The 15,299-nt window shown below is 40.8% G+C and overlaps 1 protein-coding gene across 3 annotated transcripts in view; it reads right to left on the minus strand.

The window, feature by feature from the left end:
* Positions 1–2,035: 2,035 nt before the first annotated feature.
* The window catches only part of MAPRE2 (microtubule associated protein RP/EB family member 2), a 73,795-nt gene continuing 60,531 nt past the window's right edge, over positions 2,036–15,299 (minus strand). For all 3 annotated transcript variants that reach the window (XM_027890217.1, XM_027890218.1, XM_027890219.1), the window contains 3 exons: positions 14,657–14,796; positions 10,055–10,213; positions 2,036–4,952 (listed from right to left, as the gene is read on the minus strand). In XM_027890217.1, the coding sequence (XP_027746018.1) occupies positions 4,881–4,952; positions 10,055–10,213; positions 14,657–14,796 (371 nt within the window). In that variant the 3' untranslated portion in view covers positions 2,036–4,880. The remainder of the gene's footprint in view (positions 4,953–10,054; positions 10,214–14,656; positions 14,797–15,299) is intronic.

Raw genomic sequence — 15,299 nt, forward strand, 5'->3', positions numbered from 1 at the left:
TTGTTGTACCTGGCAGCCGTTCCTGCAGGTACCAGGGGACAGGCCTGCACATCAGCTTCTCCTCATCACAAAGCAGAAATCCACACTAACTGGGAAGGTTTCTGGTGGTCTGAAAGTACACACGTTCCTTCCACCTACACAACGAGCATGTTGAGGGTCCCACCCCCCAAATGAACATGAGACTACAGTCACAGTTCAAGCAGCTTAAGGTCTGAGTTAGGCAGAGGGGTGCGGTCATCCTGTTAATGCTGAGTCAGAGGTTTTTCCAAGAGCCCTGCATCTTCCAGCCTTCCTTCCCAATGGTGTGGTAGACATGCCCCTATCCTGCATGATGCCCAGGGAGTGTGGGGTGTCCACCAAGGCACTCTCTAAGGACTCTCAGAATTAAGTTTATTTGATGAGGTTTGCTAAAAAAGGCAGTTTGTGTTGAAGGGGAATGACAAGTTTGATGATATTGCATGCACCCAGCAGTTCTCGATGTTTGATGAAGGTAAATACTACATCCAATACCAGAAACACTGCCCTAAAAGTCTCACCTACTTTATAAAGGCAGTTTATATTTCACCCTTCCATCACAAGTGTCTGGAGGAAGTTCTGACGAGAAAAGAATTAGAATACAATAAACAAAATTACCTCCAAATTGGTTGTACTGGAGAAACTCTGTGGACAGGCTTCCCTTTTCTGTCTGTCTTGCACTTAATTAGGAAACAGCTGGAAATAAGGGTCACAGAAGCAGCACAATTTGATGCACTGTAATGGAGTATTTTGAAATATTCATTAAATGAAATTATAAAAGTTGAACTACCACAACCTGGCTGCACTTGTACCTTTCTAAAGAGAAATACAGCGTCAGTTTTAAAAGACATTAAGCTCTGGACAGCCTTTTCACCTTCTATATGAAAACATGGCAAATAATTATTTTTTTCATTTTTAAAGCAACTTGTCACTACAGTCTCTATAAAGACAAGTATAAAAAGAAATCATGTATTGCACAGTGTATATATTGAGTTTTTAGCCATCCTAGATGGTAACTGGTTCAATGAACAGGAATTAAAATGCTTTGCACACAGGGTGGTACGGTCACAGATTTATTTTGCCAAGTCAGATAACTATTTTTTTTGTTGTTGTTGCAACATTATAGCAGAAAGTTTTCAACTATTTGAACTGGAAAACAGGTACTTTTTTTATGCTTTTGAACATTTGCACTAGCCCAAAGACATGCCTCCCCACCAAGTCTTACAAAAAGCATCTCAAAAAGAGCATCTCTCCCAAGTTTGAACGCCTAGGTTGAAAATGGGCTCCTCCAGTCCCTGCTTCGTCCTACCCCCTCTATTAGAAACCTTCCCTGAGTGGAGCTAAGCAAAGGTTTGGCCTCAGCTCCAGGGACACCTGATAGCAGCGGGGCCCAGGCTGGTGGCACACAACCACGGCACAAAGGGGCCCTGAGCCAAGGCTCGAAGCCTTGGAGATCGAGCAGCAACTACTGCGGCAACATTGCTTGTGCTACAGAAGATCAGAGCAGTGAGAACTATTCCCCCCTTTTATTCCCAAAAGCCTAATACTTTAATCTGAAACGCAGGCAGCTTTTAGGTACTGCACTGAAGATTCATCCCTGAATACTTGGCCACTGCAGGAAAGTCCACTGGGAGTTTCAGTGCCCTTACTGTAGTACTCTCTTCGCCTCCTGGCTGCTGCCAGTTTTGCTGTTGTATCAAAACTGATACACAAGAGATCTAGTACTCTGAAATCCAAAAGCAGTTACCATAAAGAAGAATGTGCTGTTTACATGCACAGGCATACATGCATTTTCTTTTTTTGATTTGTAGAAGGCGATACAGTTGCTGAGCTCTTGGGGAAACAGATGCTACTCGCACACAGAGGATAAGTGAACTTTTGTTTTTTTTAAAGCAGCTGCCTTTTTCATCCTGCTCCCATATGCAGTCCCTGATGAATCAAAAATATGTATTTTATCCAGAGAAGTATTATTTTAGAATGTTCTGAATAGTCTCTAGAGCTAGACAGATTTTAACATATATTTTTTTATTAAATATGTAAAAAGATAAACGCAAGTCAAGTTATTCACATATTCAGACAAAAATCTACTCTATCATGCGACAATTTGTGGATAATGTAAAATGACTGATACATCTGAATAAGACTTTTTTTGTATCTATTATGCCATTACTTATCTATTTATAATTAACAATACATATGTTTACATTCCTTTCAGTTTACATTTAATATATAACCAAAGCTTTATGGTGTGCTATTTAGTAAAGGTAATTACAAATGCATATTAAAACCATAATAGAAGAATGGGTTACTCACAGGGGGTGGGGGGAGAAGGACAACTCTTTCCCCTTTCAGAACACTGCTCTCCCCTCAGCACAGCCAAATTTCTAGTGCCCCCAAGGTATTTCACTGCCCCTACATCAGTCACTCCCCCCTTGATACAAGCAGTGAGAGGGCTATGGTCCTCAGATAAGAAACAGGATACGAGGAATTTTCAGGAAATTAAGTGCAGCTTTTTTAATTTTTTTTTTTTTTTAAATACGTGCTTCAAAAGAGAGAAAAGGAGACAGGCATAACAGCCTGGCTATGAATCGTCCGGGGAGCTCAGCAACCCCAACCATTTGCATCTTTAGAAAAATGTTTTCCTGTGAAGTGCTCCATGCATCTGCTCAAGTATCAGCAGAAGGATGAATGGCAGTAAGCAGAGACAGATGCTGATGAAATTAAGTTTATAGCCTGATCCCAAACTCCTTGCCCCATCAGAGATCCCATACAGGTTAGAGGACATTCTGGAATCTGGAAAAAAAATTAGTAACTGCTCTTCAACAGTATTATGAAGAACTACCATTTATTACAATGACAATTGTAATAAGTACATATGTTCTAATAAACACAAATACAACAAAAATGACAATTCCCCCATTTGTGGTGATTCTTGGAAATACTTATTTTGGAATATACACATTTTTTAAATAATTAAACCAGACCTTATTTTCAACCAATTGAAACGGGAGAGGAAAGTGCTGGCCTGCAGGTTGCAGTGCTTTGACTTCATCACCGAGTAGGATGTGAGGTCAATACTGGATGCAGAGTTGGCAAAACTTCAGCCTGCAGGGTCCAGAAACTCTTCTGCTGTGCAGGGGGAGGATCAAGGAACTGGAAATACCTGTTCTCGTGCTTAACAGTATTTTATACATTGTCGGTGGTTTGCAACACAACAGCAGGGTTCTCACATTTAACTAACAGCCACTTAGCTGCAAAAGATTGATTAGGAATGGAAAACTGCATGTGTCATGCGTGTGTGTGCCCGGGGGTTGATTAATTGAAAACCTTTCCATGGAAGCATAAGCTTTAGGAGCCTATGAATGTCTAAAATGATTTAGCTGTTCAGTAGGCTTTGGAGTTTTTCAGTGAATGCTGACTGGGACGGGATTTGCACATACCTGCTAAATCAGCCTAGCAATCCCCAGTTCAGAAGATCAAGTGAGAAACCAAGAATATCAAGCATTACATAATCAGACTACAACGCACAGTTTTATGAGAAGAACAAGGAATGCTTTATATACTTCAAGATACCGCTGTTTATAAAATACCATCATTTAGAACACGGTCATGGGACCACACTGGAAGGGAACACTCTCACTGCAGACAACTCCAAGGCCTTGATGAAGGAAGGGCAGTCCAGAGCAGAAGCTGCTCTGTCCCCTCAAGTCAGATGGTCCCCCTCTTATGTGTGCCCTTGTCTCCAGGACTCCTCACTGCCTCTCCATGCTTTGGAAGCAGCCTCAAACCCGTGAGGTGTCCATCACTCACTCACATAAGATCTGGGGTGGGGTTCAGGGCTAGTGCTTTTGCTGGTTTTTCCCCATACTTTGCACTAGTGAGAAAATTTCTGTTTTCCATGCTTTTATGGATGGGGCAGTGGAGGGGAGAAAGAAAGCAAAAAGAAATGGCTGGCCTACTTTGTCCTTTTCTGAGGGGTGGGAAGCCAAAGACGATGGCAGAAATCGTGTCCTGCAGCTACACTTGTGTCAAGGAGATTTCTCTCCTCCATCAGCACTGAGTTCTGTGGAGGCAGAGCTGCAGCTGGAGGCTGGGACTGGATTCCTCAGGGAGGAAGAAAAGCTGGGAAATGTCTGTTTACTAGTCAGGAAACTGGGAGAGTTTTCAAAAAACTTAAATGGATGCCTGTTCCTCCAGAAATAAGCCAAAAAACATACCATGCAGCTTTCTAAGAAGCTTTCTAACATAGGGGTTTAAATCTCCCACTGAAACAGATGCTCTGCCTATGAAGGCAGGGAAGGAATAAACGTGAGCAACATGAGCATTTTCTTCCACAACACACCTCATCGTTATGGCTTGAGTATGACATCCACTGTATCCCTTTATTCCAACTGTTTGACCAAATTCACGCCCCAAGGCAGATGTACTAGAAAACGCGAAAGCACCACAAAGTGAGAAACACAGCTAGTGGTACGGAACTCCTCGCCACACAAAATGCCAATATAAATATGTTAGAACAAGTTACGAGTGTATCATACTTAAGACAAAAAAAGAAAAAAAATAAATATATATATTTTTAAAGAGCAGAACAAATCTCAAGCAGCCAAGTGGTGAAGTTGCAGTGATGTACAGTAGGTGATGTAGCCCTACAACCTCTCGGGAAGATACACTGAAAGAGGACGTCTGCAAATGCATCTTGGCAAAGTATTGGTACAGAATGCAGTGGTTGGCTGGCACTCACTATGGTACATAAATGTTAATGGCAGACCGGGAGTGAACTGATTTCAAGTTTGAGGCCGCACATGTTCCATTCTCCAGAAGAAAGTTCTAACACAAAATGAAAATTGTCAGAGATGCTGCGTGAGTCAGTACTCATCCTGCTGCTGGGGCTGTTCATGGACTTGCTCTTCACCTTCATGATCATCTGTGTGGCTCTCCTGTAGGGAGAAAAAGACCCCAGAACATTCTTCAGCAGAAAGCACTCCTTATGTAATCCCACCCCACAGTGCTCACTGTAGCATAAATTTTAACTTATAATTTTCACACAAATAAGTACAGAAGGGGATGTTACCTAAGAAAAGCAGTCTCTTGTAGTATTACAATAAAATGTATTTACTTTACTTTTAATCGAGGCATATACAGTACTGATGGTTCCTTAGAAAAAAATGTCAGCTTTCAACATCACTGAGTGTCATCTGTTCCGGTAAGCGAACATTTTGAATAGCTAGACAGCGATATGCCAACAGTTAGGTGCTGCATCATACAATCCTGATGTCCTCCCATTTTCAGTTTGTCCAAGGTTTTCTGAACCTGTCTGCTGTAGTTTTCACACAATCTTCCCTCTGGGTTTATATCACTACATGGACATGACACTTGTGCTATCACCTGCTTTAAAAATTAAACACAGCCTCCTTTTTGAGGTCAGGCATACTACTCTTCCAAAGTGATACACCCATGCTAACTCACGAAGACTTGCAAACACTTTTTCTTGGGGAGGGAGGGGAGAAGAGTCCAGTATTCACTGATTTATAAAGCTATTGCTAAAATCACTAATCACTAAATAAGCACTTCCCATTTACAAATGGTTCTTACGCACCAAAGCTGTCCCTCTGAATATACGTTCCCACTGGAAGACAAATCCCTGACTCGAGGAGATACCAGTTCCAAACAACTTCCAAGTTAGAGACAACAGACCTAGTATCCTGAGTTGACCTGGATGTTATCTGAGTTCAAAAAGTCTGGCTGACTCTTAGAGCATCCCTTCTGGATTCCCATTAAGTACAGCTGCATTTACAGCTTTCCTCTCAAGTGCTTTCCATTTTTCCACAGCACGGTTCACTGAAAAGATCCCTCTCGCATACTCTCTGCCCTGCATTAGTACTGCTCTGCCGTAGGCAGCTCTGGAGGAAAACATTTTTCCAAGACACTGAGCTGCCATTCAAGTGCATTCCCAGTCCGGTACCTGTGCAGAACTCTCCTGGTTCCCAGCAATTTTTGTCAGAAGCAAGTGGCTTGAACAACAAACTTGAACACATCGATACTGCTAAGTTTTCAAATTTGAGGCAAAAATCAAAAGAAAAAGGAGGCCATGGTTTGAGTTTTTCCACAATAATCCAGAGCAGCTTATGAAATAAGCAAATTCCCTTCTGGCAATAAAATATTTGTATTTCTAAAGGGCAAGAGCAGGAGAATAAGGTTCCTAATAGTTGCTGATACAACGGAAATAGTCAGCTGTTTACCACATACAGAAACAGGCCAATTGCAATTGAAAGCAAGCTTTCTATCACTCAGGTACTGTTTTTAGGCAGAAGTCACACATTGGTCAGAACAACTGAAGCTTAGCACCTTCTGGCCCCTTGGGGGGAATGATGCCCTTATTACACACAGTAGGTACATCATGTCAAAACAGCTTTGTGCATAGTACCTAAAAATTGCAACTTCTGTGACGGGCTGCAAGGGTGCAGGACTTGCAGAGAACAGAGTTTCACAGAGAGGAGCTGGCAGCTGTGAGAACGTGACCCTGCCTTGCAGGGTGAGAAAACTGAAGCTTGTTTAGTGAGCAATGTTACCTTAACCCCATCTATCCTGACCCTCCTCATGTGTCGAGGTGATCTGCTCTGGAATGCACATGTTCCACAGACTCTCTGTATGCCCAGTTTATCTGACACACTTATTAGAAAGCCACTCATGTAGACTTTATAGGTCACATATACATGCTCTCTTTTCATTCATACAATAGGAAAAGCCTCTAACCATGGAAATTGGCTTGGGAATCTACTCCACAGCTCTGAAGAGGAGTGGTGGCTCCTCTCTTGCCTGGTCTACCTTTGACGGAAATAGTGAATCTTATGTGACTCCCTCAGAAGTTGTTCTGAGACCTGGGATACATGATTCTCAGTATGTATTAGCTTGTATAAATACATGAAATGGGAAAGACAAGAGTCACCATGCCCAGTTACTTTGGGACTGTGGAATCTCACTGAATAGCATCCCCTAATAAGGAAAAGTAGTGGAAGATCTATTTAGAGCATTTATTTCTGGCTTGAGCCACATGACCATGGTCATCTCTATCACCCATGCTGAGAGGTGCTTTCTTTTGACTCTTAGATCCATCTGCCTCAAACTCTTCAGGTGTGCCTGTAGACTTCAGAGCTGACTACGAAAACCAGGTTTTGGAGAGAGCGGTCCCTTTTCCAAAAGTAGCAGCAGAGGAGTAGTTGCTAGAACAGAAAGTTACCAAACCAACTGCATTTTGAGCAATTGCTCTGGGAAACTGAGATATCAAACATGAGCAATTCACCCAAATTCGACATGAACTGAACCAGAACAGTTCACGTAGGAAAGCAAAAGCTTTCCCAAGTTTCTTCTGCTTTATGCCAAGACCCTCATGTCTCTGGGTTTCATAACTACACACATAGCCTCTTCTTGTCCATTAGTCTGAGGCTCTTCTGCTGTGATACCATATGACCAAATGCTTTACACACACTGAGGTCCTGATGCCGTCTATAGCAGTTGTATCATAAGAATTAGGAGCCACATCTCCTCACCAACCAAATGTAGCCATTTTAGCACGGTTCTCTGTCAACTTTGGTGTTTCTGATGAAGAAGTAAGATAACAAATGAGTAATCTGTAATTAAAAATTACAACAGATTACAGACTGATCAGCGAAATGTTAAATGACAGTAGCAGATACTACATCCCTCTTGTGTAAGCAGAGATAATGATGAGGTTTAAACCAGAACTGTAACAGCGAAAAGAAAAGGGAGCCTCTATGGACAAGGAACCCAAATGGATTGATATTTGTGCTGCCTAAACTCACCAAAATCAAGACCAAAAAAAAGAAATTGATCAGTCTTAAACAGTTAGCCCTTAGTGAGTGAAACAAAGCAGAAGTTTATGAAGTGACCATATTGAAAATGCACTACAAATTGGAATTCTGTAAATTTCTGTAATTACCCCACTCCTCATTTCAAGACATGAACCTGGTAAAAATGTCTTCAGTGCAATACTACGACAATCAAACCTCTGGAGAATGCTTTTTATAGGGACTGTACTCCATACTTGCATTCTGAATAATTCTACACACAATTCACATAACAGCCTCATGCTGGAGACAGGGAAAGCCAAATTGCTGCTACCAAGGGATTAACCTGCAAAATGATGCAAGATGAAGAATTTAACTTGGGTCAGATTCAGCACAGAGAGAGAAAAAACCCCAAACAGATCTGAAAGGCAAAGCAAGGCAGAGGGTAAGGTTCCAACCTAAAAAGTAGGCAGGATCTGAATCAGCACCAAACTAGTCTTTGATTTAGTGCTAATGCCTTGGGGTCCTTCCACAGCAAATTACAGTCCATCTGCTAAGCTGAGGAGACCAATCTTCTACCAAAAGGTACAAAAAAATTGTGTGAGGAATGGCCTCTGTATTCCTCTCTGGAGGGAGAGTTCTCTCCTGCTGAAGTGACATACTCAGCCTCCCAACTACAACCACATTTTTAGATAAAGGCACAGTTGTTCTATTTAGTTCATATGCAGGCATAGATGATGACTGCAACAGAGAAAAGCTTGGAGGGAAGAAGCAGATGAAACACTAGGATATGGATTGAAATTTTTGTAGAAAATTTTGAAGGAATTTTGTAATGCGTTCTGCCAGTAAGGAAAACTGCAGGAAGAAAAGCAACAGATGCATTCCTTGTGGAATCACTTTGCTATTTAAGCCAACAGACAGACAGATGTGGCAGGGGTATGGAGAGAAGAGGGATTTTTATGGCTTTGTTTTATAAATAAATCACTGTTTTTGAATCCAGAGGACATTTTCTCTGACCAATATATATATGCAACACTTTTACCCTGTTATCACGTGCCTGGCAAATTTGTCTTATTGTTTATTCCTGTGAAAATAGTCAGTTTCTCCTCCTTTTCCTCTCTAACACTCGCCTCACACCACTGAACAAATCCTCTTTCCCCTGTCACTTCTCATCTGAGCAGTGGCCCCTGTCAGCAGCAAGCGTGTGGCCCTCTTGCACCTAACTTTCAAACGTTAATGCTCTACATTAGTCTTTTTTAGAAAAGCATGTGAGTTAGTAGTTCCTTCTCCAGTACTGACATAAAATTTTAAGTCAGTTGACTACTGCTGCAACAGCTTTCTGGAAACAGATATAAGACAGCCTATGGTGCCACAGTGCTGCCAAGAGATTAAGCTGATGCTTGTACACTCTGGAGCCAAAGCCATCGTCCACTGAAGGATGAAGGGTCAATTGTCAGTACAATCCATACAGGGATTTAGTTAACATGAATGGGAGTAGTTCAGCTAAATCTCCACTGAATCATTATCCCTGAATGTCTCAGAGGAATTTAACCAGCAACCTTTGCTGCTTCTTGCTTTGTTGAGTGTCCACAACACTAAGATGCAATGAGATTCTTGCTTAATCTTGCAGACAATACATTTCTGAAATTTTGCTAATAGAGGATTACTGTGTTTGCACAAGGAAGAATTTTGCCTATAGCAAGAGGATAAAAAATGCTAAAGAGCATTATCTCTCTAGATATGATCATGTACTTGGCAACCTGTACCATACATATTCCAACACTGCCACATGGGCTAGAGAAGTTTTGCAGCTGTAGACACTGAAAGCACCTCTGCCAGAATTTCTGTGATTTTCAACACGTTAAAGAATACAAGTAAAAGAATTTATGCACACAGGGGGAAGATGAAAAAACAAAGCTGAGGCTCAGAACCATATGAAGTCAATTTAAAATTGTGACACAGACCCTCCCCTTTCAGATCAACATCAGCAAGCCCAGAATACAAAACCTACACTGAAAAGCAGGGAAAAGCAACCAACCTCCTGCATCCTTTCCCCAAGTTGAAAAGCCTGCTGTTTGCAAATGCAAACTTCCTTTCTGGGGGAGAAGTCATGGAAATCCTAGCTGCTACACTTCTGCTGACCTAAATATAGGACATGACTCAATACTGTATCAATAATTTTTCATGAAGTTAAGCTTTTCTGTTGAAATAAAAAACATTAGGCTTGAACTTACGTGTTCTTCTGAAGCATAAAGGACTTCCATTAGCCGATTGACAAGATCATTATTCTCTCCCCCGTGTTCTTGGCAGAGAAGTTCAATCTCCCTTAATTTGCCAAAGTAGAAATCCCTTTCCTTCTCCACGCCTTCAAGTGCAAGTTTTAACGAATGTACCTGCACATAAACCAAGATGTGATGCATCAGTTTTGAGGTGCACTACAGACAAAACAACTCAGCATAAAATTACTCATGCTAAACAATCTTACATACATATTCAACTGTACAGCTTAAAATGAAGTCCATTTTTTTTTTCTGAAGTGATAGGTTGAACCTTACACCATAGGGAGAATGGAAAATTGGGCTCCCCCATCACACCTCTTGGATACATCTTAACCTTGATCCTTAAAGGTCCATTTTCTCAGTGCTCTTTTACACTGAAGCCCAAAGCAGCAGTTCACAAATCAGGGCTACTTCAGCCTTGTCTCCTAACAAGGCTGCCAGAAATGCCACGTCATGGTAATTAATAAAACTTTCAGCTCAATACTTGCATTATTTTGCCTGCATTAATGTGAAGTTGTTGGAAAATCTACAATATCTCCCTGCCTAAAAATACACAGAATTAGCAGAAAAGCTCACAAAGGGAACTGGTCTACAGGAAATTAAAACATCCTCTAGTTACAAATGTGAGTACTGCTGTGTTGGTTGGCCACCTCTCCTGTTCTGCCTCCCCACTTACCGTTACAGACCTGCATTTTGGTACTCTGGTGCCACGACTGGCTGCACCATGGACTTTCTGCTCTGACTGATGTGCTGTTTCTATCAACAAATTCTCTCAAATGCCAAGTACCTTTCTCTTCGCAGCCTTGTTCACCAGAGTCTTCAAGCTATACTGTCAAGTCTCAATTGCACCACTAGGACTGTTGCAAATAATTTATGGGCAATGCAGCTGTTAATGATTAGGCTTCATATAAATCATGATAGATGTTGCAATATATATTTTTTACATATATATACATACATACAAATATATTTTAAAAAGAACAATTTTGTGGGAGCAGAACCTATAAACTTTTGCCTAGCAGGGTATACCCAATCAGGATAACGTGTAAGTGGCTCACAAATTTGGAGGACAGCAATGTAAGAACCAACGGATATAATCACAGACGAAGCTGTCTATAGCAAACACACTGACCCCAATTACAGTCAAATTAGCGCTTTAAAGGCTGCAATTACACAAATGATTTTCTAAATAAAACATGCTAAATAAATTAAGTCATATCAGACCACATTTCAGTGAACTGATGCAATTTAATAGAAAGTTCTGTGCTGCCAGTTCCACTGCAAGCTAATTTATTTCCTTCACTAGTAAAAACACCAGCAGAGTTCAAACAATAGTTTGACAGCCTACTAAATCCTATCAGTTTGTTTTTCCACAACTGCTGAGCTAGTGATGCCTTTTTCTGACCTTTGTTTGCACTCTCAAAGGCATCAAGCAGCAGAACTGACCTGTTATCAGAACAGGATCTCAGAGCATCTCATTTATGTAGTAATCCATTTCTGACCAGCTGCCTGAGTGTCACATCCAAGTCTTGCCTTGGCAGTTTGAATCCATGATGGACATAACGACCAGGCACCTTAAAATTAACTATTTTTTCACAAAAGTAGGAATAGCAAAATGGAACAAGAGTTTACAATATTCTGGTCTGTAGATGAAGACCTCACACTTTGGATGTGCCTTCTGGATCTGCCACAGCATACTGCTTGAGAGCAATGCCTGCACCCAGACAGAACAAGAATATAACTGCTTCCAGATCTCTTCCTCTGTGCTTGCTTGAGCTTAGGAAAATAATGAACTTCAGCTGAAAAATTGGCAGCTAATACCTCAGACCATCTCCCTTTTCTGACCTATTTACTATGAAGACATTCTCCCATTTTTATTCTATCGCATTCGCTATGTTTAAAGAAACAAACCCATTAAACTATGCATACATACACAGTGTTAATTAATGACAGTATAAACGTTGTTATAACCAAACCAGATATGTTTTTCTTCAGTTACATATCAACTACCTGTCTGTGACACATGAATTCATATTTCTTCAGATATTTAGCACATCATATCCTACTTTTTCCTTCCGTGAACACGCCAAAAGGCTGATACTGTATGAGGAACAGCACACATCAACTCCCACACTCTGTTTCTGGACCAAAAGTACCCCTCTGCAACCCAGTTACTGGGTGCAAAGGCAACAGTTCTTGCTAACTGGTCTTTTCTCTGATGGCACTTATTAATAACAAGAATACTCACATGGCTGCAGAACCAGGCTGGAGATGGGGCACAACTGTAGGCACACAGCCAAGATAGTGCTGTTTTCAGAAACTTTGTGTGTATCCACATACAGTTAATGGTTCCTGGGACCATTCTCCATATGTAAAGGTCCCTTCTCTGTATGTTATGGCTGGTTTGTGTTGTCTCCTCAGGGGCACAAAGACACTCATTGGGAGAATGATAGTTGGCACAGACCAGGGACACAGCAGGGCCACTTCAGTATTTTAATGCTATGGGTAATCAGGTTCCAGTGCAAAGTGGCATTCCTTAGAAGTATTTAATTTACTAGCACAGATCAAATATAATTTTAAGAGAAAATTTAAGATTGTTGGGAGCCATTAAACTAGCAAACATTAGGAACAGGTTATGATTATTGCAAATAGGTCATTAAGCTACACTATGGTAAAACTCAGTGTACAGAAATCCCCACTAATTAAAATTTTCTGCTACAAATCGCATGGAACTTCAGATGCTTCAATCTCCCTTAGCTGCTATCCATGAAAGGTCTGAAAAAAGACTGCTACAGCCACACAGGAAAATGATATCCAAGATACAATTTGACAATTTGTACTCCTAATAAAGACAGAAACAGGGTAAAGGTGGCTGCTGCCCTCATCTCCACAACTGCTGGCAAGTGGTAAAAACCAGGCAATATGGCTCTTCCAGCATGTTCAGATGCAGGGTTGGAAAAACCTGGCTCAGAGCTGCTTTCCAGCATAAGTATTTTGGCTTATGTTATATGCCGAGGGTGCGCAAGTATCCATTAGTGGGAAATGAGATACCCAGTGTTGTCAGCATTAAAAAAAAAGCCTTCTAGACTACTCCAGTAGATGATGTCTCCTAAAAACTAGCTATTAAAGCATCAACTTTTCAAATCCTCAGAATTTCTTCTCCTCTTTGGTGACGGTAGAAATTATCACTTTTCCTTCGGGGTTATTTGTATATAAAGCTTAAAGTTTTCACACATGGAACATGCTGGGAATATGTAAGCAGTGGATGTGATAGTGACTGCCTATTTCAGTAAAGATCAAATATTTTTATGGTGCTCAGATCCCAACCAGCTCTTCCTCCTGAAGCAAACACATTCTGACTTCTGAGTACAGATGTCACGGTTTAAGTTACATTAAGCTGACGTTTGAACTCCACTCGACATTGATTAAAAAAAAGGATTCCATGAAAAATATAAACATCTATTCCTTGTGCAACATTTAAAAACTTTCCTGTTACAGCAACAATCTAGAGCCTATTGGGAAGGCTGGTGGGCTCCCTGCTGCTCAGAATCTGCAGTATGCTGTGTTTGGGATGTGGCTATCCATTCACCATCTTTAAATGCATAACAGTAACCAAGAACTTGCAAACAGTGCCCCAACAAACTGAAATCTTTGCTGTTTCAGGTCAGTGGAAGTCTGAAACTGAAATGCCCTTAATTGTGGGACATTATACTTGATCCAGAATAACAACTACTTCCTGAAGGCAGCTGCAGGCAGCTCAAACTCTAAAGCAGTTTTTTCCTTTCCGTTTTCCCTCAACCAGGACAAATACAGGGATCAGGCCCCATTTATACTAGTGGCATTTACACCATTCTGACAGCACAGTCTTGAGCCACATGCAGGTATTTATTCATGTTCAGTGCAGACACTCTTGCATGTCCAGGAACGAGAGAGGTGTAAAAATCCAGAGCATAAACAAAAATGAAGCCCTTACATTCCTAACAATAAAGAAATTCTGAAGCTTTATTAACTAGATTGCAGAACATTATAAATAATACCTAAGTATTCTCACAAAGGGAGGTCACATTTTTAAATGAGAATGGCATATTACCTTCTTAATGCCTTCCTTCCAGAATGCAGAGTGCAATGAACTAGTCTTGATTCATCTGCAAATCTCTTAACATTTTGGTATTACAAACAGGTTTGTCCTCTCCACAACGACACATTAAGTGATTTATTTCATTTGTAATACACAAGAGCAAAGACACTATTGGTATTTTTCCTATCCAAGTGAAATAAAAGATATATTTCAACACATAATAAAATTATCGTACTTCAGCAAGACTTACCTGTCACTCCTAAGATATTCTTTTAAAAATACTGGCAAACACCAGTCACCTCTCCCAGATCTTATTTTTAACAATAAATCTTTTTTTTTTCTTCTTCTTTCCAGCTAAGCTATTTCCACTTTTGTCCCTTCATAATTCTGGAGAGCATCATTCAGCAGAAGACAGTATTGGATTTCATGCCTGCCTGTGACAATGAATGCATCTAATTTTGTGCCCGGAGCAAATTTACCTGTTCGCTGAGCTGTATGACTTGAGTTTCCAAATCTTTATCTGATTTGGATGCTGAGCTGCTCGGTGCAGCTTTTTTTGCTGAAGAAGGGCGAGAAGGTGTTGATCCTGGTTTAGAAGCTGGACTGGATTTAGCAGCACCTGAAAACCACAATCAATCAATCAATCAATATTGATCTCTATGACAAATGCATTCCTATTAACCTGGTACTTCAACAAAAGAATTCATTTTACACCCAGCCATTCTCTCTCTTACTTCAAGGTGACAGTGGAGGAATTTCTGGTGTTGCTATACCTTACGAAAGGAAAAACCACATTTCCTAGTAGTCTGAGTTTGCTACTGAGAGTGAACTAATTCTAAAACCAAAATAAACAAACATCAAACCAAGAATATAGAGTTCCCTCAGCTCTGAGCAGCTTTCAGTTTCAAAAAAAATACGCCATTAAGAGACCATTCTCCCAGCCCATTACTTAGTGTACACAGCTATCCCTCAATTTCCGTGGAGAAAGACAGACCTGAAACAAACTCAGATAAACTGCCTCTGGGCTTTCTTTATTCTCAAATGTAAATCATGCCTGAGACAAGGGCACTGAGATTCAGACAGAGCACACAGATTTAAACCCATTGGTGAACTCACAGTTGG

Source organism: Empidonax traillii, unplaced genomic scaffold (genome assembly GCF_003031625.1).
Source record: "Empidonax traillii isolate 1590-97213 ecotype Southwest subspecies unplaced genomic scaffold, ASM303162v1 scaffold281:size1424471, whole genome shotgun sequence".
Lineage (NCBI taxonomy): Eukaryota > Metazoa > Chordata > Aves > Passeriformes > Tyrannidae > Empidonax > Empidonax traillii.